This window comes from Equus quagga, chromosome 9, assembly GCF_021613505.1.
Source record: "Equus quagga isolate Etosha38 chromosome 9, UCLA_HA_Equagga_1.0, whole genome shotgun sequence".
Taxonomy (NCBI): domain Eukaryota; kingdom Metazoa; phylum Chordata; class Mammalia; order Perissodactyla; family Equidae; genus Equus; species Equus quagga.
The window spans coordinates 91,346,030-91,371,875 of NC_060275.1; the positions used below are offsets into that span (position 1 = coordinate 91,346,030).

At 38.0% G+C, this 25,846-nt stretch overlaps 1 protein-coding gene across 1 annotated transcript in view; it reads right to left on the reverse strand.

Moving 5' to 3' along the window:
* Window positions 1-25,846, reverse strand: part of WDR70 (WD repeat domain 70) — a 287,917-nt gene that overhangs the window by 31,589 nt on the left and 230,482 nt on the right. The window contains exons 11-13 of the mRNA XM_046672043.1: window positions 13,829-13,928; window positions 10,462-10,546; window positions 8,869-9,007 (exon numbers count right to left, since the gene is read on the reverse strand). Coding sequence (XP_046527999.1) covers window positions 8,869-9,007; window positions 10,462-10,546; window positions 13,829-13,928 — 324 coding nt within the window. The remainder of the gene's footprint in view (window positions 1-8,868; window positions 9,008-10,461; window positions 10,547-13,828; window positions 13,929-25,846) is intronic.

Genomic DNA, 25,846 nt, shown 5'->3' on the forward strand with positions numbered 1-25,846 from the left:
AGACACTGAGTAAGGTATGCCCGATGCCAGAAGGTGGCTAATTTAGAAAAAGCCAGTAGCCTTGCCTGCCGCGTAGTTATGTCAAGGGAACATACCACCACAGTAAGAGAGGTGACTCATACTGGGATCAATGATGTTATTTTATTTCCTACAAGTGAACGTTCCTGTAAATGTGCAGCAATCTTAGAAGCTTCCTCCTAGGCACATCAGCTGCAATTTATACTATTTCATTATGTATTTCCCATCACCATTATAATTTATTTAATTAAAAAAAAAACAACTTCTGGTTCTGGGTGAGAGAGAGGAAACACATTCCACTTGGTCTCTCCTTCTGATCACAGTTATAAAACCTGGAGAGAAGGCACGGAGCCCCTACTAGAGGACTCTAAAGAGTAAAGAGTAGTAGGCACACTGGGGAATTAGTCCAGAATTCAAAGTTTCACTGAATTAGAAATGAGTTTACCATTTCCTCCACTCTGGTACCCCTCCCCCAGCCAAAAAAAACAAAAAAAATTTGTGATGAACAAAATATCAAAATTTTAAATAAAGACAGGATCAGTCCAACTGAGTTTTCCTTTTGCCTCAGGCTTGAATACAGTTTGGCACAGCACTGTTACTGATCCCATTTTTATTTAAAATACTGCCATTTTAGTCATCATGGATTTTTTACACTAATTTTGATTCTTTCATAATGTTGCATTAAAATGTTACTTATCTTGATTACAGAGTTTTTTGGCACTTTCTTAAATTTTGTGCTTGAGCCTGACCCTAGTCCTGGCCCTGCTGCAACCTATATCTCACTCTATCACATAAAAATGAGCTCAGGGGGCCGGCCCCATGGCTAGGTGGTTAGAGTTCCACGTGCTCTGCTTTATCAGTGTGGGTTCATGGGTTCAGATCCTGGGCGCGGACCTACTCCACTCATCAGCCATGCTGTGGGGGCATCCCATATGCAAAGTGGGGGAGGACTGGCACGGATACTGGCTCAGCGCTAATCTTCCTCAAGCAAAAAAAAAAAAAAGAGAGAGAATTGGCGATGGATGTTGGCTCAGGGCGAATCTTCCTCACCAAAAATAAATAAATAAATAAATAATGAGCTCAAAATGAACAAGAGACATAAATGTAAAACATAAAACTTTTAGAAGAAAATCTCTGTGACCTGGAGTCAGTCAAGTTCTTAGATGTGACACTAAAAGTACTTTCTATAAAAGAAAAAACTGATAAACTAGATTTTATCAAGATTAAAATCTTTTGCTTTGTAAAAGACACTATTAAGAAAAAGAAAAAAACAAGCAAGAAGCTGGGAGAAAATATTTGCAAATCACATATCCTAACAAAAGCCTGGTACCTAGAATACATAAAGGACTCTCAAAACTTAACAGCAAGAAAACAACCTGATTTAAAAACGGGCAAAAAATATGAACAGCTTCTTCGCCAAAAAGGCTATAATAATGGGAAATGAACACATGAAGATATTCAACATCATTAGCCATCAGGAAAATGGAAATTCTAACTACAATGAGACACCACTCCACACCTCTTAGAATGTATAAAACTTAAAATGCTAACAATACAAAGTATTTGAGGATGTAGAGCAAGTAGAAAATGCATTTACTGTTGGTGGGAACGCAAAATGGTACTGCTACTCTGAAGAATGGCTTGGCATTTTCTTATAAAAATAAACATACACTCACCGTGTGACCCAGCAAGCCCACACTTAGATACTTACCCTGGGGAAATGAAAACTTATGTTCACACAAAAACCTGTATATGAAGGCTTATAGCAGTTCTCTCCATATTCTCCAAAAACTGGAAACAATCAAATGTCCTTTAACAGGTAAACCAACTGTGCTATATGCATACAGTGGAATACTACTCAGCAATAAAATGTAACAAACTATTGACATACACAGTGACCTTGATGAATCTCTAAAGCATTCTGCTGAAAGAAGTCCGTCTAAAAAGGTTACATACTGTATGAGTCCTTTCATAAGACGTTCTTAAAAAGGCAACACTAGTGATGGAGAACAGATCAATAATGCGAGGGGTTAGGAGCAGCGGGCGGGGAAGGGGTGAGAGTGTGACTCTAGAGGGATAGCACAAAGGAGTTTTGGGGGGTGATGGAACTGTTTTGTATCCTGATTGTGCCTACAGATGAGCACTCAACTGTAATCTCCAAATCCTGAAACCCATCTACAGCATGATACCTTTAGGGGCAATGAGAACCGAAAAGTAATTTAATCAAGTCTTACTGATGCCAGCCCCTTGGGACACTGTGAAGCTAACTTAGTAGGGGACTCCAGCTGAGTTCCAGTTATGGTTTAGACTGAACTCTGGGATGTATGCTGCTTGCTCCAGGAAATCTCAAAACAGGGTTTAGTAATCCAAATCACGAAAGCAGCAAAAATGCAGTAGCGTTTTTTTATGACAGCCCAATGGCATCTCTTTTTTTCAGTGATTAAAGAAAATATTCTTACAGAAAGTAGAACTGACTGATCATTGTGCTTCTTGACAGTAAAACATTGTCTAATAGCCCTGCTGGAAGTTAGCTCTTGACCCTGGAGAAAGCAGTACTAGAGAAGGAACCACGTAACCACTGTATTGGCAGATTTACACTAAAACCCCATCATCTTCTACTTACTCCCAGGTTCTCTATCAAATATTCATACATCTCGGAAGACCAGGAAACATCCAGTGCTCACATACCCTGCCTTTCTGTTCTCAATGAGCAAATGTTCAACACACCTATGTCGATATGCCTTATCACTTGGCTGTGGGAAAATATACATACTTTATTAAATACAAACATGTTAATCAAGATTCACCTAGAATCTGCATTGTTTAATCTTCCCAAGAAAGTGAATTACAGTATAATTTCATTAAGCTATCACTTTATACAAAATAATACATAATTCAAAGCAATTGCTATTCCCTAGTCAACCAGCTGCCTGATTGCTCTTTAATAAAAATCAGATATAGAAAGCTAGTTAATTCAAAGCCAATTTTTTCCATCCCTTTGTGCTTCACATTAAGAAGGTTTCACTATATATTAGAAGGCAGATAAATCCCAAATATAGTCTTTCTTTCAAGTTTATTTTCAGTTGGCATTTGTACTGCCGATAGCTCAGGTTCCTTCTGTGTACTATTTCTTGTATGATCCTGACTAGGCAAAGACACCACTTGTTTCCTTTATTTCTACAAAATGTTTAAAGAGGTGCAATTCTGCCTGCGCTGGGTCTTTATATCAATAAGACAGATCACTAGTCTATTCCCAGTACGAAACGGAAGAAAAGATGAGTTCCCCAGCTCCTTCAGAGACAAGCTTTCACAGGCACAGCTTCATTAATTTGTTTGAAGTGAATTTCCAGATTAGTTATATCTATATGCAAACGTAACAACAAAGATACATTCCAAAGCCAATTCTGAGGAGTTCTGGAATATCCATTATAATCTGAATGACCTTTCTGCTCTCTTCCATGTGTACAAATAATTGACGATGATTGCAGTCTGAATGGTCAGCATGTCCCTTACACTTACAAATTAAGATAAATAAAGCTTCACGAAGGGTCTATTATTTCACGGCCCCATTATATCCACCTATTCTTCTTATTCAAGCTCTTTGGATTTAAAGCATCAATATTCTCTCCTAATAAGAAGACAAAAACTTTTTATGTGAAACGAAAGTGGTAATACTTTCATTTTATATGTTACATGTCATTTTATATATTAACATATATAACAATTTTCTTGGACAGCAAAATTTATTACATTAAATGCCATATCAATGGAGTAATCTATGAGTGATACGATTAGATATGATATTTACTTTCTTAATGATCTTTTCTACATTGTTAATTTTTTAGATTTAGTATGTACTACTTTTATAACCAGAAAAATACAATTAAAATACAAAATGCTAATCTGATAGTCCACACTGAAATGCATATATCAAGAATCAGATCTTACAAGGTAAGGAAAAATAATGTGAAATCAAGTTGTCTTCAGAACTTCCCTAATTAAATAAAGAAGGAAATATAGTTGGAATTTTCAAGGAAAGTTTTTTTTTAAAGAAATCTTTTTTTCCACAATATGGACCTCACTTTCTCCTCAGTATATATAGTAGGCTATCTCTATAATCAGTCTTAAATAAGAAATTTTCCCCTACTTTTGGTAAAAATATAAATTGTAACATAATTTTAACAATAATTATATATTTTTCAACCAATACCCCTGATAATAAGGGGCTTATAGTAAGTAAATAAATCAATCTAGTAGAAAAACTTTAGGTTTTCCCTATCTTTCAGGAGAAGGCCAGAGTTAATAACAAACAGAAAACTCAATATTTTTATTTCACTTTTTTCCATTTGATGAAGATAAAAACAACTGACAAAGTTCCAGGAAGGCAGATCTAGAATACACACTTTCTCTGATTGTAGAGCTGGCTGCATGAAAATTAGTAACAAGATTTCAAAGTGACAGAAGACACCTAATACTAGACCTTCTGAGTCTTCTTTTGTAAAGAACAAATGAGATGTGCACAATTTAGATTTCATTTCCTACAGGAAGGGAGTTTTCTAGAGAACAAGTCACGGTAGAAAGAAGCAAAAATCTAACATAATCCTTGCTCTTTGCTATCTATGCTCTTCAGTGGTTAAAAAGTGTTCCTAAAGATAATCAAATATTCTTTAGATAATTACAAAGGAGCTCTTTCCTTCCTTAAAAGACCTGTACTATTATATTTCTTATGTCGGTACAAGGATTCTCGATCCACTTTGAAATGCTTACGGCAGTCTAGTTGAAAATATCAGAGCAAATTTCCCTTCCCTTCTCTTCAGTGGCCACATGCCAGATCAGTTGTGCTAGATGCTTTGGCTGTATTTTAAAAATAAAGGTGTAGTTTTTTTTCTTTCTTTTCCTCACTTTGTTCAGTCAGTTTTAAGACACAGAGGTCTCTCACCAGAGTACCTAAGCCAAGAAACAAATCAGAAGAGAAGTCAGCAGCAGGTGTGAAATTTCTGGCTTTTTTTCTTCTCTTTACCCAAGGGAATGCCTGCTATCTCTTTTAAATTATTGCCAAAAGCATCTGAGGTGAAGAGGCCACCATCTTAAATAATACCAGGTCAAAACAACTTTATTTCACTAAGCTTGGGTTAAAGAGTATAAATGGTAATACGCTAGTACAACTGCATAAACCATGTACCTTGATTTATGTTAGTTAAAAAGGAAATTCTATTAAGTCATTTTGCAAGAAATTATAGTTTGATGAAAAATTATTAAGCTAACAATAGTTTTTAATGTTATTTTCAGAGCATTTCCTGATATAACTAGAACTTTGAAAAAGTTTTAAAATGTCTATGTTTCTTCTAATTATTTTTTTAAAAACTGATACATCATCTCCAATTATATTTTGCCCATTCTTTCTCCCGTATGCTTTTATTGCACAGAAGAGAGTAATGGAAGCCTTTTACACAACATATAAAAAGCCTAGGGTCCCGTCTAACACAAAAACAAAAGTGAGTTCATAAACTCAAGATTGAAGTTACATTCTGGAATTTATCTTAGGAAAGACGCTAAGCACACTACTCAAATCACAAAGAATTAGATGATAAATGAGGAATATGAGTGTGTTGTGTTTTTTTTTTAACTTGAGGAAACACAAGTGGACTACAAAGGAAACATCTAAAAATAATTTCAGCAGAATTGTAAAATGTCTACAAATATCATACAGTAAATGTTAAAAAAATATTTGTCACCTCCTAGTGAAGAGAGGTGAGAGTTTTTCTACTGAATAAAGAAAAATTTTTAGAGCATATGACAATGCAGAGAATGGAAACAGAACTAGTTTTTTTTTTTAGTTTATTTCAAAAATAAATATAAATATTCTTAGACTTTTAAAAGCTATTTATTGTGAAGATTATAGGACAATTTTTAGTTATTAGGAAATTAACTGTACAGATTGTTAACATCCCCTGACTGAAAATAATGCTCATGTTGAGCTGGGTATTCTAGAATATAACTATCGAGGGGATTATTTTGTTTTAGAAGAGGGTGTGGGAAGAATAACCAATCACACTCTACTGAAGTACGGGGACACATCTAGGATAGAACTAAAGCCACCGTTGCCCGTGCCTCGTTAAACAAGCACACCACTAAATGTTGATACTAAGAATATGAGATGTTGTCTTTAATGTACATTAAAACAACACAGTAAGTACATTACTACAGCAGGGTGTGTTATTTCCAAAGAAATGACCATCCTGATTTTTAATGCCAAAACCACAATAAAATAAAAGAGGTGTTTTCTGGCCCTTCTAGTAAAATGTCCACTCTCTTTATCCCTTCCAAAGAATGCATTTGTTTATTTTCTTACATTCCAAGAAGACTCACAACTTGAGAAAATAGATCAAAGGGACAGTATAAAGTCCTTTTAGCATATCATTTTACTACATAAACAGAAAACAATGCTGTCTGATGTTAACCACAACAAAAGACAAACAAATCCTAAATCAATGATTGAAAAGGCCACTTTAAGGTGTGTGGGTTTGTCTCTATTTGAAGTTCTCTGTTCATCCATCCATTAAAATGGATCTCAGAATCTGTTTTCTGACTTTTCTAAGGTAATTCAATATATGGTATAATCTCTTGACTTCATGAGCCTTCTCTTTTGTTTGCTTCTCTTCATTTGCTCATCCCTTAAATGCTCGGATTTTCGAGGGCTCATCTTCTCCATCCTTTGTGCCCTTTCCTTAATCAAACTAACCAGAACCAACATTTCAACTAGGAACTATAAATGCTTCTCCCAAAACTGTCTTCTTTCTCTTAAGCACCAAACTCATCTACCTATCTGTCTACTAAGCATCTCTACCCAGAGGTCCTACAGGTACTTCAACATTTCAACAGAACTCACTGTCTTTCTTCCAAAACCTGCTTTCTTTTCTTTTCTTTTCTTCTCCTTTTTTAATCTCAGGGAACACTGACCCAGTATCCCAAGTTATAAACCTTAGTCTTCATATACAAATGAATACCAAATCTTGTAAACCTAGCCTTCACATTTCAATAAAAACTAACTGTTCTAAAACCTAGATCTGAATGTATCATCCCTTTGCTTTAAAAAAGAGCCACAAGATAGTCACCTTCTTATTATGGTATACAAGGTCAATGTATCTTTCCTTCTCTAGATACTACTCTCCTGCCTCATTCTCCCAAGACACACCTGTGGTCTACAATATGCATTATCTGCATTTCTCAAGTACACCATTCACTCATTCAATAAATACTGATTAAGTGCCATCTATGTGCCAGGCACTGTTCTAAGCACTGAGGACATTGCAGTGAATAAAACAAAGTTTCTTACCTCCTGGTAAAAGAAGACAGACAAAAACAAACAAATACATATTAGATGAAGTGGTAGTAAGGGCTATGGAGAAACAGATCTAGGTAGAAAAGCAACTCAGAGCAACACAGCAAACAGCATGTTCTGTGCCCTACAGAAATGCAGCATGTCTTTAAAAGTGCAATCATACTTCTATATCTCTTAATTATTTACGTTTCAATTTAAACTACAATCTTAAAACACAACACCATGAGTAATACTGAGATGTATTGTCATTGAGAGCCATAACAGAACACAGCTTACATCTGGAACAACCAATTATAATAATTTCATTTTTTTGAGATTAAAGTTGATAGAGTCAAGAGTATTTTTCTTTGATTCTGATGTTTTAGTTGGCTGCTGGATGTACCCAAAAAAAGTATTATTAGTGCTGGCACATTTCAGATTACATCATGAGATTACAATCTTTAAATTTAAGTACTCATCTAGAATCAGTCTCATTGTTAGTTCATTGTCTCTAACTCACTCTTACCATGGTTTCAAATTTAGGGCCTACAAATTAAGACTCCACAGTAATACTAGAACACTAAAGACAACAGCTTTTTACTCGTGATTTCAAAACAGTTGTTCAATTGTCTGAATCATTTAAGTACCTAATATGTCTCAACTGTTTACAAAGAGCTGAAACAACTGGAGAACCTACATAAGAGCTCTGTTTAAGATATAGGATGTTACTAAAGAATCTGACAATGAGCCAAAGAAAATTTACACAGACATTAATTGGCCTGTTTCATACTCAGAAAATAACAATGATTTGCCTTACCATCTAAATAATAATATATACTTTAAAAGACTTTAAAGGAATTCAGATTTTCCTCTGGGAATCTTCACTATTATTGCATTAAATATGGTTCCAGTCCCAGGACATGAATGAATGAATGCATGCATGTATGCTGGTGTTTTAGTGCCTATACAAATCTGTAAAGCAAACTAAAGAGTTTTTTTTTTAAATACAGAAGCTAAATCTGAATTGTTTTAAACTTTCAAATAACTAAACAGAAATTAAACTCGGTGGAAGCTGAGAAGTCTTACCCTAATGACAACTCTGACAAGCAGAATTCTGTCAAAGTTTCCAAGGTTTTCAAACAATGATACACTTCACCACTTTCTGAGGGCATAACTTTTCACTGTCCACAACCCCCGAATCCTCACAAACATGTACCATGTGGGAAGCTCCTTTCTGTATCTTACATGACGATCAGCTTCTGCTCTCCTCAAATTGGCTGGCAGACGGGTGAAACATCCCAGGCCCAGCCTTAATGCTGACTGACGTAGGGCCCATAGGAAATACTGGGTCGGGGAGGGGACAGGGGAGATCAGCCAGTCTGCAATGTACTAAAAATTCCTGTTTTGGTGGAAAAAGCAGCCACCATTGCACTGTACCAGCCAGGGCTTATGTTCTATTTAAAAACCAAGATGGCTACGAGGCAAACTTCACTTCATTCTCAAGGCTGGAGAGAAAAGAATATACATACCGCATCCGTGATGTCTATTTCGTACACCCTTTGGAAAGTCCTGCGCTCAAAGAAAACAAGTTTGCCACTGCCACATCCCCTTTGTACAGATGTGCCAGTGACTACGAGTTTATCATCTGGACTGAAACAGCAGTCGGTCCTACAGAAAAAAAGAGTTTATAATTGTAAGCTTATGACCCCACAACAGTGCAGTAAGCGAGTTAAATAAAATATAAACAACATCATTGTGATAAGAGATAACTCTTATACGGGGCTTACAATAAGTTAAGCACTTATATTAATTCACTTAATCTTCACAACAATCCTATGAGGTAGATATTATTATTCCTATTTTACTGATGAGGAAACTGAGGCAGAGGGAAGTTAAATAAACCTTGTCCAAGATCACAAAAGTAAGTGGTGCAGCTGGGATTCGAACTTAGGCAGTCTGATCCAGCTTTTTAACTTCTACACATTATAATATTTTTTAATGTAAAGAGAGTGTGGGAAAAACTCAATACAGACATTGACAGAGTCTATACACAAATAGACATCGTATGACTAATGTCTAAGCAGTGATTATTTTCACCAGTTTTGGAACTATTTTTTACCACCACCATCACTCACATAATTTGAGTTTTGTCAAGTCAAGCACCATGAAATGAGGAGCAGGTTGCACCACCAGAACCTGATTGATGGCTATGAGTCAACAGCTCTTGTTATTGGAGATCTGGCACACCTGATTGTGAATAATCTAAGACATGATCCAAAGAAGTTACGTAGTTAGCAGGCATAACAGCTCAAAAGATTCTCATCAGCCATGAATTCATGCTTGTTTGTCCATCTGTTTGTTTGAACAGATAAATGCCATGGGCCACAGACCGCGTTAGAGTTAGTGCTCTGTTATTATTCAGCTTCCTCCACTTGATGCTTCCATTACCTTCATGTGCTCTCCCTGTCGGGCATTATTTAACACAGACGTGAAATTTTATTTTTACCAAAATAGAAAATTTTGCTTAGGCACCAACTGTAGGACTTGGAGGTCAAATCCCACCTCAGCTGCCTCAGAAAAATCTTTAAATGCTTTAGTTGTCAACTTAGTAGGATGGAGACAACTGTGTTCAGCTACCAGAGCGAGACAGTCTGAACAAGTGAGGCTTACCCAATTATTGATTAGAATGATGATAAGAAAATAATTGAGAAAGTGATAATAAAATAATGCTCAGTAACTCTGAAAAATTGCTTTGATGGTATGAGGGTTCAAATTTTAAAAGACAACAAATATGTAGGCCTACCTTGTCATTTATACAATATTAAAAGAACAATTCAATCCCTTAAAATATTTTTACTACTCCAAGACCTATGAGTGAATATAATATATAAACACACACAAATGCAAGAACATACGTCATTTCAACTTCAAAAAAATATTTTTCTGAAGAATGTGCAAAATGAAAAGGAAAAATAAAATGAATCTTTCAAAAACCAATTTCAATCACTCTTCAAATTCCTTTTCTAGAATATCTAAAAGACATGATACAAATTAATGTTAAGGTAAAGAAATTTCTTTTCTATTCTCTCACACTTATCAAATATTAAAAATATGCTACTTACATTGGGAACATGGTAGGAAGACCTGAGGCTGAAAAAAGTGGCTTATTAAACTGTCGGATGTCCCACAATTTTAATGAATCATCACCTGATAGAGGAATGAGAAAGAAAAAAAATACAGAAAGTGAATTGGGCAAAAAGAACTAGTTCCAAGTTTAGAGTTTGCTAAACTTAGTGTACAACTATAAGAAGAAAGGGAGAAAGGGAAGAAAAGAGGGAGAAAGGGAGGGAAGGGAAGGAGGGGGAGAGAGGGAGGGAGGGAAGGAAGGAAAGAAGGAAGGAAGGAGATGTACATAAGCATGTTTTGCCTTTTTAACCATTTGGGGAGCTTGAAAGCAGTAGTTGCAAGAACAGTAGAAAGATATATGACAATGAACTGGCCTTCTAGAAATTACTTTCCAGAATGATGTAGCATCTATAGGCTAGAAGGAACCCTGGAGAATCTACTCTAAAGAGTGATTTTAGAGCAGATGGTAGTTCCCCTGTGGTCTATTTGAGCATAACCTGACTTCTAAAGAAGATATTAATTTAACAACCATCAGGCCCGAAAACAGTTCAATTCACAACAGATTCTTTTTCCCACTAGTGTGTAGGTGAAGCTATCCATTAACGTTAATGAGGGTGAGCCATGCGATTCCCTCCCCTACAGTGTAACTCTACCTGTGGCTATCATTCTTCACTCTGCTGGGGAGTACAGTGTTTCCAAGCTATTTAAAGTATAATTAATATTCTTTTAAGCATCATTTTTTAAAATATTTCTACAGGGCTACTAACTAATTCCTGACCAGAATGAAAGCCAAAACTCATATAAGTAATGTCTTTGCTCTTCCTTCTCCCCAGTGTCCACAGCTGAGACCTGCCTCGAGCCCTTGAGTCCAACAGGAATCACTATCAGATGCAAGTGAGGTGAGTGGAGAGTTCAATAGAAATCTCCGTTCTCTCCCCAGCGACCCTTCCTCTGAAACCCCACTTTTGGCAGGTGCACTAATCCACAACTGGCTGGACTAGGGACCTGCTTATATTGGAAGGACTTTGTAAGACTCACCTTTTTGCTTTTAGTCTTAAAAAAAGATTACAGATCTTCACAATTCTCAAACAATAAGAAAACATTAACCTGCATTAAATAGTTTAGCTAACCTGGCAAGTTCTGGAGCTAGCAGGAGCACCTTACCACACCCTGGGGACTCTCGACTGAACAGACTTCCATCTGCCATATTCTATACATTGAGGAAGGAAAATGATAGAATATGGTATACATGTTGTGTTGATGACATGTGACCCAATAGCTATTAGAGGATGGAAAGGGAAAGTAAGAATTATCAGCAAAATGGCTTTGACTGAAGTGGAGTTAGGCCTATGCTTCTAAGGCAGTAATTATCAATTGGATGGGGACTGGCCTATTTTAGAATCCTCTGGGGAGAATTTTCAAACTCTTATCCCTCTCTTCCCTCTCCACTCCACCTTGGAGATTTGGGTATACAATCTGAAGATGCAAGAGTGAATGTGGGAATTTCTTTGTTTCTTTTTTTTTTTAAAGATTGGCACCTGAGCTAACATCAGTTGCCAATCTTTTTTTTCCCTCCTTCTCCCCAAAGGCCCCCAGTGCATAGTTGTATATTCTAGTTGTAGGTCCTTCCGGTTGTACTATGTGGGACACCACCTCAGCATGGCTTGATAAGCAGTGCCATCTCCATGCCCAGGATCTGAAACAGCGAAACCCTGGGCCGCTGAAGCAGAGTGAGTGAACTTAACCACTCAGCCACTGGGCCAGCCCTGAATGTGATAATTTCTAAGTGGAGCACTTATCATTTGAAAAACCTTCCTAGGGGATTCAGATACACTTCTGGGGTAAGAACCACCGTTTGTAAGTAGAGTATATATAGTCTTAATTAAGAGTCATCTCAGGATGCAAGTAGCAGCTTAGAACTGATGGACCAAAATACATATTTTATACATATCCACCTTTGTCATGTATACCATAAATAGAAAATACATGTACATTTGCTTTGGTTTTTAAAAAATTATGTAAGTGAGGGTAGTTTAGATATAATAGATAAGGTTCCTTGAAGGAAAGAGAATCTGAATGGAGCTCCCGAGGGTAAAAGGACATGGACTGGTTAAACTGAGGGGAAAGCTGTGCCAAGTCTCTTCATCTCCTCCTCACTTCCACTCCCCTCTACATCAGGTTGTAAATTCTTTCAGGAAAGGAACCCTGTCTATGATGTTCACAGCCTATACCCAGCACCTAGCATAATGTCAGCTTAGAGCAGCTGCTCAATATATAGAAGTTGAATGAGTGAATGAACGACTAAATGTACTGTTGCTAAATTAATTTGGCCTGCAAAATAAAGACTACATCCTTTATGTGATATTTAAGGCCATCTGTAACATGGCTCCGATCTACTGACTTTTCCTACTTTTCTCTCCCCACAAGTGGGCTCATGGAAGATCTTCAGTCGTGTCCCACACTTCCCCATAATGCTTTGCTCATAAGCTGCCCTCACTATTCTCTTATCTCCTCCTATCAATGCACAGCTTATCCATGTGAGAAAGATTTAGCAAAAAATCAGAAACAACCTATATTCAACTACATGTGTGTGGATAAGTAAACTTACAACATGATCTATATGTAGCTATTAGAAAATAACATCTGGGTATACAACCTCCTTTAACTGAATTCAGTTGGTGTTTGAATGGAAAAAAATCAATGGTCAGCAAATAGAAGATTTTGAAATACCAGACCTAGAATTATAAAATGGTATAGAAAGAATGTAGAACATCGTCTATAAAATTCTATAAAGTATACGCAAAGGTCATCCTTGGAGGCTTCAAACTTTGATGGGATTTGAAGCGAAAATAAAAACTTAGGCAAAAAAGTATACATTTTCTAAATTGTACTTGATTCCCCCCCTTTTTTTTTTTTGGTGAGAAGATTGACCCTGAGCTAACATCTGTTACCAACCTTCCTCTTTTCTTTTTCTTTTCCTCTCCCTAAAGCCCCAGTATATAGTTGTATATCCTAGTTGTAGGTCATCCTAGTTCCTCTAGGTGGCATGCTGCCACACCCTGGCTTGATGAGCAATGCTAGGTCTGCGCCCAGGATCCAAACCGGTGAACCCCGGGCTGCTGAAGCGGAGTGCACAAACTTAACCACTCAGCCACAGGGCTGACCCCAGCTTGATCCCTTTTAATAAAACAATATTGCCAAGTTGGAAATGGATTCTAATGAAAAAAATCAGATTGGCAAAGGCACGTTAATAAAAGCACAGCTAGCTTTACTAAGTGCTAGGATACCAGTGTGACATCTGTTAGCATGAATTATGATCATTTTAAATATAAAAACACATCAAAAAGAAAGCTTTCAACCTACCTCCACGAGAGGCAAGGACATTACCATCATAGGAGAAAGCAACGCAAGAAGTGTCTGTGCCTGGGTCATGAGCCTGTTTATAGTGGAATTTAGGATGAACCTGTTTGCGAAAACAAGCAAAGTGTTAACATCTCATCTGAATTCACATGAAAACATTTCTGTAGCAAGAATATTTCAATTTATCATCCAGAAAATTATATACATCTATATGTAAAATATTAATTTCACGTGATTATGTTTTCTTTATCCTGGAAAAAAAAATTCAAAAGGCTTTTTAAAACATCCATTTACTTTAATAAGAGAAAAGAAGAGATAAGGTAAGTCTTAGCAGGAGATATTTTTCAGCCTGGCCTTAGCAAGCTCTGAGCAACACAGTAACTTTAATTATAAAGTTACTGGAACCATTTCCTATAGTTAAGGAGTAAATATAAATAAAAATTACAAATGAACATATTATTTATTAACTCAAAAATATCACTGTATTCCAAGTATATGCCAGACACTGTGTACATGTTGTAGGTCTTGAAACATCTTTAATGTGCCTGTAGGATAATGTTGTCGTTGTTGTTGTTGATGATGATGATGATGATGATGATGATGATGATGATGATGATGACAGCTAACCCTTACACAATGCTTATTATATCCTCGGCACTACATCCTTTACTGTCTTGCCTATTTAATTCTCACAATCACTCTACAAGTTAGGTTCTACTATTAGCATCTCCATTTCACAGATTAGGAAACTGAAGCACACAGACTTAAGTACCTTGTTCAAAGTCACACAGCTAGTAAGTGGGAGAGCTGGAGTTTGAACCAAAAACCCTGCTCTTAAACACTACACTACAGTCCTTCTCTCAGCTCTGGTGGTCTAGTGAATGCTCTGCAGTCAGGGAACCACACCAGCTGTCTGATGGTTATCATACTGTGGTGGCTACATGTTGCTGTGATGCTGCAAGCTCTGCCACCAGTATTTCAAATACCAGAAGGTAACCAATGGTGGACAGGTTTCAGCAGGGCTTCCAGACTAGCTAGACTAGGAAGAAAGACTTAGCCACACACTTCTGAAAAAGTTGGCCATGAAAACCCTGTGAATACCCACGGAGCATTGTTTGATAGAGTGCCGGAAGGTGAGAGGATGGCGCAAAAAGACCAGGCAGGATTCTGTTGTGCTGCACACAGGGTCGATAGGAGTCAGAATTGACTTGATGGCACTAACGACAATACTCCTTCTCTACTAGTGTATGTTAACAGTCTTTTTACTTCTAATCTCACTTCTGCACACTTAATGAATTGTAAAAGTAACTCTACTACTAATCTTGCCATTCAGTTATGATTCAGTAACCAGCACAGGTCAAAGCACTAGGGAATCAATTATTCCAGATCCACCAGGCTGGATAATTCTGCAGTGAATGGACAGGGATATTGCTAGTGATGACGGCATGTAGGTCTCTCCTGGGAGCCACAGGCAGAGGAATACAAGCAACTCCATCTCCACTGGTCTTGCAGCAGCCCTAACAAAGAATGAGTCATAAAGTAGAGTTCATGTACATTAGCCTCCCAACAATATTCCTGACACTCTGTCATTCAGCTTTCAGCTAAAAGTTTCCAGTAATGAGGAGCACACTACCTCACAAAAGCAAATCATTTCTTTTTTTTTTAGTCATTTGTACATATTGAGTTAAAACTGTCCTCTCTTCTTCTGGGTGACAGTCTTAGAAATTCATCTTAAAGAGAGTTATCGGGGCTGGCCTGCTGGCACAGTGGTTAAGTTCACACGTTCCACTTTGGCAGCCTGGGGTCCGCTGGTTCGGATCCCGGGTGCGGACACAGCACCACTCATCAAGCCACACTGTGGTAGGCGTCCCACATATAAAGTAGAGAAAGATGGGCATGGATGTTAGCTCAGGGCCAGTCTTCCTCAGCAAAAAGAGAAGGATTGGCAGATGTTAGCTCAGGGCTGATCTTCCTCAAAAGAAAAAAAGAGAGAGAGAGAGTTATCATGTTTCTACTTTTCATGGATATAAATAATTCATTGATTCAACTTTTTTTTTTACTGGGTATCAACTGTATGGCAGACATAAGGTTAAGCAGGAAAACACAAATGTTCCCAAACAAGGCTTCTCTCCTCAAAGAGCTAACCAACAGTCCCCTGAAAGGATATGGATAAGCATAGCAATCGACAAGTGGTTCAGTGGGGAAGCATAGAGTAATAGGCAAGTACTGAAGAGAGGTTCCTAACCCAAACTTGAGAATAGGTTAAAAAAGAGGGACAAAAAGAAATCAGAGACCCAGGAGACAAAGGAAGAGTCAGCACATGAAGGAGCAGGATACAGGGACAAGAAAGAGTATTCCAGTCAGAGGGTACTGCATTGTGGGAGGCAGAATTTTGACCTCCATGACCTCTGCCCTCTGGTGTCACAGCCATAATATGTTACTCTCCATGGCAAAAGAGACTTTGCAGGTATAATTAAGGTTACTAATTAGTTGACCTTAAAATAAGGAGATCATTCTCCTGGGTTATCCAGGTGGGGCTGAAGTAGTCACATGAGTCCTTAAAAGCAGAGCTTTCTCCTGGCTGAGGACAGAAGAGGAAGCAATAGAGATGTGACAGAAGAGTAAGGCAAAGAGATTTCAAGAATGAGAAGTGTTTGACATACCACTGTTGACTTAAAGATGTGTCAAGGAAATGGGGATCTGAATTCTGCCAATAACCAGTGAGCTCTAAAGAGGACCCGGAGCCCCAGAGGAGAGCCACAGCCCAGGGCATTACTTTGATTTTAGCCTGATAAGACCCTAAGAAGAGAATCCAACCATATCATGTCAGACTTCTTATCTACAAAAACTGTGAAACAAATTGGTGTTTTCTTAAGCCACTAAATTTGTGGTAATTTGCTATGAAGCAATAGAAAGCTAATGTGCACACTGAAAGGCCCGAAGGTAAAAGAGCTGGATGCATTCAAAGAACTGAAAGAAGTTAACTATGATTACAGGGAGAGCAGAGGTAGGCAGGCTGATGTCCGCAAGGCCCAGAGCACCAGGGGCCTTTAGGCCATAGTAAGGGTTTAGATTTTATCCTGAAGGCAAAAGGGAGCTGTTAAGGGAGTTTACACAGAGGATTAACATGGCTGGGTTTGCTTATTTTTAAAAGATCATTCTGGACACATGTGGAGAATAGATTGGGAATATTTTGTTCCTCAGAAAAACAAAACTCTGCTACCAACCTCAACAAGGAAAATTTGCCACTTGTTTGTATTTCATCAAGTCATCAACTACTAAACTCTACATAAAGCTTTTGAAAGATACTATAATGGTAAAAATTTACCAAAAAGTCCTATACTTATATTTGGCCACTCAGTGAAATTAATTTAGTTTTTTTATTTGTTTTAAATGTTTTATTTGTTTTTAATGCTAATCAATACATACACATATCTAAATAGAAGGAAGATCCATCATCTCATGAGTGGAAAGGGACGTATTATAGTAAAAAGAGCACTGAGCCAGGACCAGGAGATATGAAATCTAGACTTAGTTCAGTCAAAAACTAGCAATGTGACTGGGGACAGATCACTTAGCCTCTCTGGATCACAATTCTATCTCCTGTAAAATAAATGGATTGAGCTAGATGATTTCTAAGGTCACTTAGCTCTATGATTCTTAAGGAAGAGGCAGAAACTGATAAATACATATTTTATAATTCCAGTTACTGATCAATATGTACTTTTTATAATTAGTAGGACAAAATAGATCTTGAATGCCAATATTCGCAAATATAAATACACACATACATATAGATGTGTACATATACATTTACCAGTAAAGTGGGACAAAGAACTTAAAAGGTGTAGAACCCAAAGGAATCACATCACATAACCTTCAGTGTGAGCCCAGGAGCAAGCAGGTAGTTCCATCTGACCGTCTAATTTAAGCCTTGTTGCTCCAGAAAGGGGATGAAATGGAGTCGTGAATCTGCTGCTCCCTAAATTGGCCTTGTTTCCCCTGATCTGTTTACTGCCCTACGTGGGATTCTAGGACTTCAAGACAAATAGCCATCTGGTACTCAAATAAAGAAAAAGTGTTTCAAAACTTAAGAAAAGATTCTGTTGGATCTAACAGGTGATAGCATAAATAAAATACAATGAACTGAATGGGAATAAGGGATTTTGACTACAGGTGATTTTGCCTTTATCTAGTAAGAATGGACTTCACCAAATATCCATCTACTAAATTTTTATGTCTTCTCATTTAGGTACTAAAGGGCCATTATAATGGAGGTTGGTGTTTTCAAACTTTCACAATTCTATTATTTATAATGCAGAAAGAGTAAACATATGCCACAAAACAAGCCCCACTCTGTCTTCTGACTTCCCATGATATTCTCTACTGCTGAATAGATTTATCTTAGTGTAACACCCTTTTAAAGTAAAAAATAACTGCATATTAATAATTAAGATTTCAAGGGAGAAGAAGAGATTGTACTCAAAATAATCTAATGCACTTCCTCTTTTAAAGGACCTCATAAAATTAAGAAGCAAAATCTCTTCACTTGAGATGGACAACTCACGAATTTTATGTCAAAAGTACTCATCAATTATTTTAACCAGTAACGAAAGTTCATCCCAATGAAATAAAATAGCCAGAGAGGATCTTAAACTTCCATAAAACATTAACACTTGGACAGTCCATGATGACACACACCCTCACACTTTGAAAACAAAGTCAACCTGACTGAAAAACACTCCTGGCATAATGTGGGAAATTTAAAACTGCAAATTCTCCTTTAACTGCTTTCATAATCATCCTAGGCAAAGAAAATCATTCTTCAGGGAAGTTGAGACTTAACTCTTTTATATAGGTTTCCTATTCTTTGGAGTGCCTTGTGTTATGATTTGGGGAGTATCAAGTCTCAAATATTCATAGTGCTGGAAAATGCAAGCCCCAAATCCTAGAGTTTTAAAGGCCTTCTCTGAGATCATACAGACTCCCAACTGGTAAAACTGTCCCTATTTCCCTTCTTAGCAGATGGTCATGGAGCCAGTGGCAGTACAGAACTCATGACATCACAAGCAACATCAGTCCATTGCTAATTGGCAACACCTTTCTTAAACTGGGTCCAAGATTCCCTCCTAACATTTACTTGTGAGTCTCGGTCCTGCCTTCTGTGGCTATGCTGACTAATTCTAGATTTTTCTTCTCTAAAGGAGTCTGCCAAATTCTCTGAGAAAAATACGATGTCCACAAAGTCTTAAATATTCCACTTCCTGAAATCCTAAATACAGTCATGCACCACATACAACGCTTTGGTCAATGAAGGACCGCAAATACAATGGTGGTCCCATAAAATTATAATGGAGCCTAGGTGTGTAGTAGGCTATACCATCTAGGTTTGTGTAAGTAAACTCTTTGATGTTCACACAAAGGTGAAATTGCCTAGAGACACATTTCTCAAAATATATCCCTGTCATTAAGTGATGCATGACTGTAATGCCAACATTCTGTAGTGGTACTGACGGTCAGTGAGTTTACATCCAGTTGTCGGTAAATCCCAGTATCTTTCTATTGCTCTAGTGTGTGTCTATCAACAAAAGAGGAAGGACAGCCCTCAAAATGATCAAAATATGTTTTGTAATTAATAGAAACAGTGGAATAAACTATTTTAAATGAGAAAATTTAAATGAAATGCTGGGCTGAAAATATAGAAAAATTTAATGGAAAGAGTAATTGTCCTAGAGCCAAGCCATCTTGACCTAAAATTTCAACTTACTACATTTTAGTTTGATCCTGGCCAAGTTGCTTAATTTTTCTGTTTCTCAGTTTCTTAATCTTTAAAATACATCCACCAAACATCTTCCCTACCCTTCTCCCAAACTCCCAAAGAGATTGAGTTACATTTGACCTACTATCTCTGCCCTGTGTCAAAAGCACACATTTATTAAGCCTGTAGTGGGTACTTCCTCTCAGAAAGTTGCTGAGATGCAACTATGCTACCAACACATAAACTCTGAGAGCAAGATGAGGCAAATGCTAGGCTATCTAACAAACTAGGTGTAGTAACATTTGATTGTCCTTGCAAATCTATTCCTAGGATCCCCTCAATAGATATAAAATTTCTTTCTCATTGGGAATCTATTTTCAAGCTTAGCGATAACCAGGCAATTCCAGTCAATTCTATGTTTTCAATCACATGGTAGGGTTACTTACCCCAGGATTAAAAATATGCCAGGATTTTTTTTAAATGCCAAGATTAAAAAACACAATAAATACAGGTCTAGACTGAATATAATTTCCTCCTATTTCTCTGATTTTGGATAATGAGGATAACGTATACAAAAGTAGAGCAACTACCCTTAAAGATGCTTTGCAATCCCCTATTCTCATGAAGCTTTCATTTTAATGAGAGGAAAGAGACAATAGAACCCCTCCATTCGATTCTGTGATATTCAAATTAATATACTGTATGAAAACACAGTGTAATGATAAAGAACACAGGCTGTGGAACCAGAGTGACGAGTTCAAATCCAGGCTCCATCACTTATCATCTATATGATCTTAGGCTACTTAATCTCCCTATAGCTCCTATGCCAACTATTAAATGAAAATAACAATAGTATCCACTTCATAAGCTGTTGGGAGAATTTAATAAGTTAATGAAAGTGTGGCATGCTCCTTTGCAATATAACTTTGCTCTTCTTTTCACCAAGATGTGGCAGCTATTTCTTTACACCTTGAGTCTAGGTATGGAAATATGTTTTGTTTTGGCTTACAGGACGCATAGCAATGAAAATGTGCCTCTCAGATCTCCCACTGTGAAAAGCATAACTAACACCCTCACTGCCTCTGTGACTAGGCCAGGCTTTCCAAGGGCTGCCCCCAGCCAATGACTGAGCACAGGGGATAAAGGACTCCTAATCAGACTGACTGAAACTTTCTTGGCATTGTATTATAGTCGAAGACTCCTTCTGTACAATCCTCCTTTTTTCTCTTTTAACAGTTTTATTGAGATATAGTTCATATACCATGGAATTTGCCCACTTAAAGTATGCAGTTCAATGTGGTTTAGTATTTTCAGAGAGTTGAGCAATCATCACTAAAGTCAATTTCAGAACATTTCTATCACCCCAAAAAGAACCCATACACATTAGCAATCACTCTCCATTTCCCTGTAACCTCTCAGCCCTAAGCAACCACTAATCTAGTTTCTGTCTCTGCAAATTTGCCTATCTGAACATTTCATATAAATGAAATCATACAATATGCTATCTTTTGTGACTGGCTTCTTTCCCTTAGCATAATGTTTTTGAGGCTCATTGATGTTGGAGTAGGTATCAATATTTCATTTCCTTTTATTGCAAAATAATATTCCATTGTATGGGTGTACCACATTTTATTTATCCATTCATCAGTTGATAGACATTTAGCACTCCTTTCTTTCCTTTCTCTTTCATAGGTGTATGACCTTCATCATGGTCTAAGTCTCTCCAGCTTTCTCAGGCTCCCTCTCCATTTGCCCTTACAGGCCTTTCTCCAATAAATTTCTTATATGTTTAATCCTATCTTGGTGTCTGCTTCTCAGAGGACACAGACTAACACAAATGGTGCCAGGAGGGATCTGACAACACAGGTAGTAAGATAGGAATCTGGGACTGCCTCATTCATTGCCTGGTAGGTAAAGAGGACATTGTCCTAAGTGAATGTGGGGCACAGATACACTCTAGCACTTGGTAGCTGTCCAGTTGCTACAGATTTCACTTGACGAGACCTGGGAAAACTTCCTGGTGCAGGGTAATGTCCCTGAGGGTAAAATGTTTTAGGCATTTAAAAGATATGGGAGGAATAATGCCTACAAAGACAATAGTGTTGGCTGGTTACTGATACCCTGCAGAAGGATAATGAGAAACTGATGGTCACTAACAGTTAAAGACTAAGTGGGAGAGCCAAGGGCCACTTTAGCAGCTTTCAAAGAGGCCCTCATCTCCTGTAATGGAAGAGCAGACAGAGCAGAGCAACAAACAAAAGCGATCTGGTAGTTAGATTTATAGAGTTCCAGACATATTTAAATGCTCAGCCAAGCCTGTTATTCTAAGGTCAGAGCTCTAGCTGGGAAAACCTGAGACCCTGAAACATAAGGATAGGATATTTGGATGGATGCCCATTAAGATGCTGGATCTGCAGAACCCCCTGGAAGCTTCACAGCTTACAGAGGTGGTCTGCTCTTGCCAAGTAAGAGCTAGAACTTTCTTTGTGTTGGAAGATGCCACAACTGCCCCTCCCCAACAAGGCAGCAGATACTTTCTCTTCGGACCTGCTCATACCTCCTCTCCGGGCTGCTAGGCCAATAAGTAGGGTTGAATCCTAGTATTAGCCAGCTGGGGAAGTAGCTGGGCCTGCTAAGGGAGGAAAGAGATTACGTACCAAAAGAGATGCAAGAATTAGCTAGCAGTACTGGCAGGAGCCATGAAGTACCTTGAGTTTAGATTTTGAGGATGCTTAATCAAGGGGGCTTCGATGTAAAACTAGATAAGCAGGATTCATTGATTTGGGGGCACTTTTTTGGACAAGGACCCCAGGGGATGGCAGAAACTTGCTGCTAGGATACTATTAGAGGCCTGAAAAAGTGATGGCAAATGTTGAATAAAATACAAACAAAAAACACTCCAAATTATTCGGGCAGACAACAGAGAAAAGAATAAGAAGGCTGGGGAAGTGAGCATGCCGGAATGCATATATTGTGTCAAGTCAAAAAACACAGAATATTATTTTTCATGAGCGGGGCCAGAGGAAATACCATTCACGAAGGCCATCAGGAATGCACAGGTGAGAGGGAGCCAGCATCACTGAGAAGTTCAGTGGAAGCTCTCCTCTGCAGCCCAGGGCTAATGTCACAGAGCTGGGTCATTAATATCTATGAAGATGATGAGGCCCAAAGTAATCAAAGCCAGGTTGCCATGCTTAATAGCTAGAAGCCCAAAGGCTGCAATTACTATAATGACTGGCAAGGTCAGAGAGGCAGCCAAGGAGGCGTGATGTGCAGTGAGTTGTGGAGATGGTTGATAGAACATGGCATTCCTAGAGGCAGAACAGATGGGCAGACACAAAAAGTACTGCCTAATATCTACAACAAAAAAGAGAAATGAATAGAGGAGCAGGAGGCTGAGGGTGATCATCCCAATAAAAAGTCATGACCCCTTGCTCTGTTCCCACATCTGAGCCTATTTTCAGATCAGGAAGCTATTGACTATAGAGGCAGCCAGATTCCTTAGAGGAAGGACAGAGCTACTCATGGGGCAATAATTCTCCTCAAAGACAAAGAGATTGTTGACTACAGACTTAATCAGGTAGTAGTCCCAATTGTACCTACTGTGCTGAATGAGGTATCATAGCTAGAGCAGATTAATAAAGGCTTGGGGTGACTTTGGCTCAAGGACTTCCTATTGGCCTGGCTGAAGGTTTCTTAGAACTGTGTTGCAGTCTGAGATTCTCCTTAGTCAATCCTCCTTCCTTCCTTCTTTCCTTCATAGGGGTCAGACATGCATCACCATCTGATACTCTCCAGCCTCCTCTGGCTCCCCATTCACTTCTCCGTTATAGGCGTTTTAGCAATAAATCTCTTACACATCTAACACTCTTAGCATCTGCTTCTCAGAGAACACTAAGAGAGGACATTAGCAAACAAGACACAAGCAGTAAATAAAGGCATATACATTGGGATCTGCTCTCCTGCTGTTTTTGGAACAGAGCCACCTTGTGAAAAAGCATGGACTAGCTTCTTAGATGACCAGAGACATGTGCCCAGTCATCCCTGTGGCACCAGCTGACATCTAGCCAACAGCCAGATATGTGGGTGAGGCCATCTTAGACTATCCAGCCCCGACTGAGCTGTTATTTAACTGTAGACCCAATAGAGAACCCAGGAGAAATCAGCCAAGCCAGTTCAGATCAGAAGTGCTACTCAACCAATCTACAGAATTATGAGAAATAATAAATGTCTGTTGCTTTAAGCTACTAAATTTTAGTGTAGTTTGTTAATGCAGCAAAAGTTAACTAATGCAACATATAAAGGATGTGAACAGTGCCTGGCAGATAGTAAACATTATATAAGTATCTGTCATTATTATAAGTTGGATGATACTAAAGGAGCAGTAATAACTTTGTAAGAAGGTTGATTCTCTCTCCCCTACCTTAGCATTCTACCAAACAATATCCATCATAAACTAGTCCTGCAAGTGTATAATTAGAATTTATTCAACTTCACCATGTCATGTACTTTATATAATCAATACGCTCCTCTCTTGCCTTTTTGCATCTGCCTGTGAGAGCAAGAATTCTCTCTAGCAATGTTTCTTAATACTTGCTGTGGCTGCTTGGGATAACCATTGTCTCTAGGTAGTTGTAGTCTGTTTCCAACCAGTTGCAGCCATTTCTTCTATATATTCTTTGACACTGAGTAAGGCAATGATTCCAGCAGACAGTACTGAAGTGAGAGAAGAATGCCCGGAAACAGCTCATTCTCGGAAGACATGGAAGGGAGGACTGTGTTTAAGTTGATTTTCTTTATGGTACTAGATGAAAGCTCTTTCCCGACATTTCTGATCCTTTCTTTCAAGTAGGTCAGCCTGATTATTTCTTTCCCAGGCAAATCATCTGAACTCCAAGAACCCCAGTGAGTCTTAGCATACTGTATAATATGTTATGCATCACATATCATGGTGCTTGCTTACAAGAGGAACGTACTTAATAAATATAGTAAATGAAACTCTGAACTTTTGAGCACATTTCAAGGAAACAACATATTTCATAGTAAGTTGACAGTTTTGCAAGTTTCTAACTTTGAAAAAAAGATAATTATGTTCCAGCCAAGATGTTTTACTCTTCCCTCATTCTTCCCTTCACTCTCCCTCTCCCTCCCTTTCTTCCTTTTTTTTTTAAAGAAATAAAGGCAAAAGACACTAATATCTGACAAAGGTTTCTGAAAAGTCCATTCATCATCCCCCATAAAAGTGTGATAATGAAATTTTTAGAATCCACATTTACAATGTCAAATACATTTAGTGAGGACACATTATACACACAACACTGAGATATATAAATGAAGAGACGACATGGAATTTTCTTGAAATGATTTGCAAGTTGGGAATGGGGAAGAAATACTTAAGACCTCTTATTCTTTCATAAAATGTTTACTGCCTCAGTTATAAGCCAGGTTTAAAGGGCATCAAAATGACCAAGAATTGGCCTCTGCTATAATGGGGAAGCTCAAAAGAAAGAGAGAGAGACAGAGAGACAGAGACAGAGAGAGAGAGAGTGAGAGTGAGAGCGAGTGAGAGTAAGTATCTATGACCAGGGCTGAACTCTCCAGCAGGGTTCTCCACTTAGTCCAGGTTCAGTGTTGCAATCACTGTGATTTCAGAAAACAGCTATGACTTAGCATTTATTTTTCAACTGTGTTTGGCAAAGAGATAGCCCAGCCTTCATTCATAACTGGACAATGTTGCAATTACATGCCTGTTTGGTCAAACCAGGTGACTGCAGTGTGTGACTACCTAGGGCTCTATCTGATGACCAGCTGGAAGCTGCAGCTGCAGGAGAAAGCTCAGTCACTAAGACGTGTGAGTCACAGGCAGAACATGACGCCACAGCTCTGGAATCTTCTGGCTCCCCATGTGCTTGCAACTTGAAATTCAAGGTGTTTACTTTAGTCTATAAAACAAACCCCTTATGGCTAAGGCACAAGTTACCTTCACATTAATCTTCCTTCTTATAAACCCTAGCTGAGATCGGTTGGTATACCAGTTAGGCACTCCAGATTTATGCTTCAAAAATCTGGATGCAAAAAATGTTAACGCCCTACAGAAGACCTATGCTTCTGGAATTTCAAGAAGGCATGAAATGAAACTTTGGACTTTGAGACTCCATTTATAATCTTGAGACATGATACAGAACCATTAAAACATGAGGATATTATCTGATTAGACCACTTACATATCTGGTATATTTTACTTTTCTGATTTTAAGCAAAGC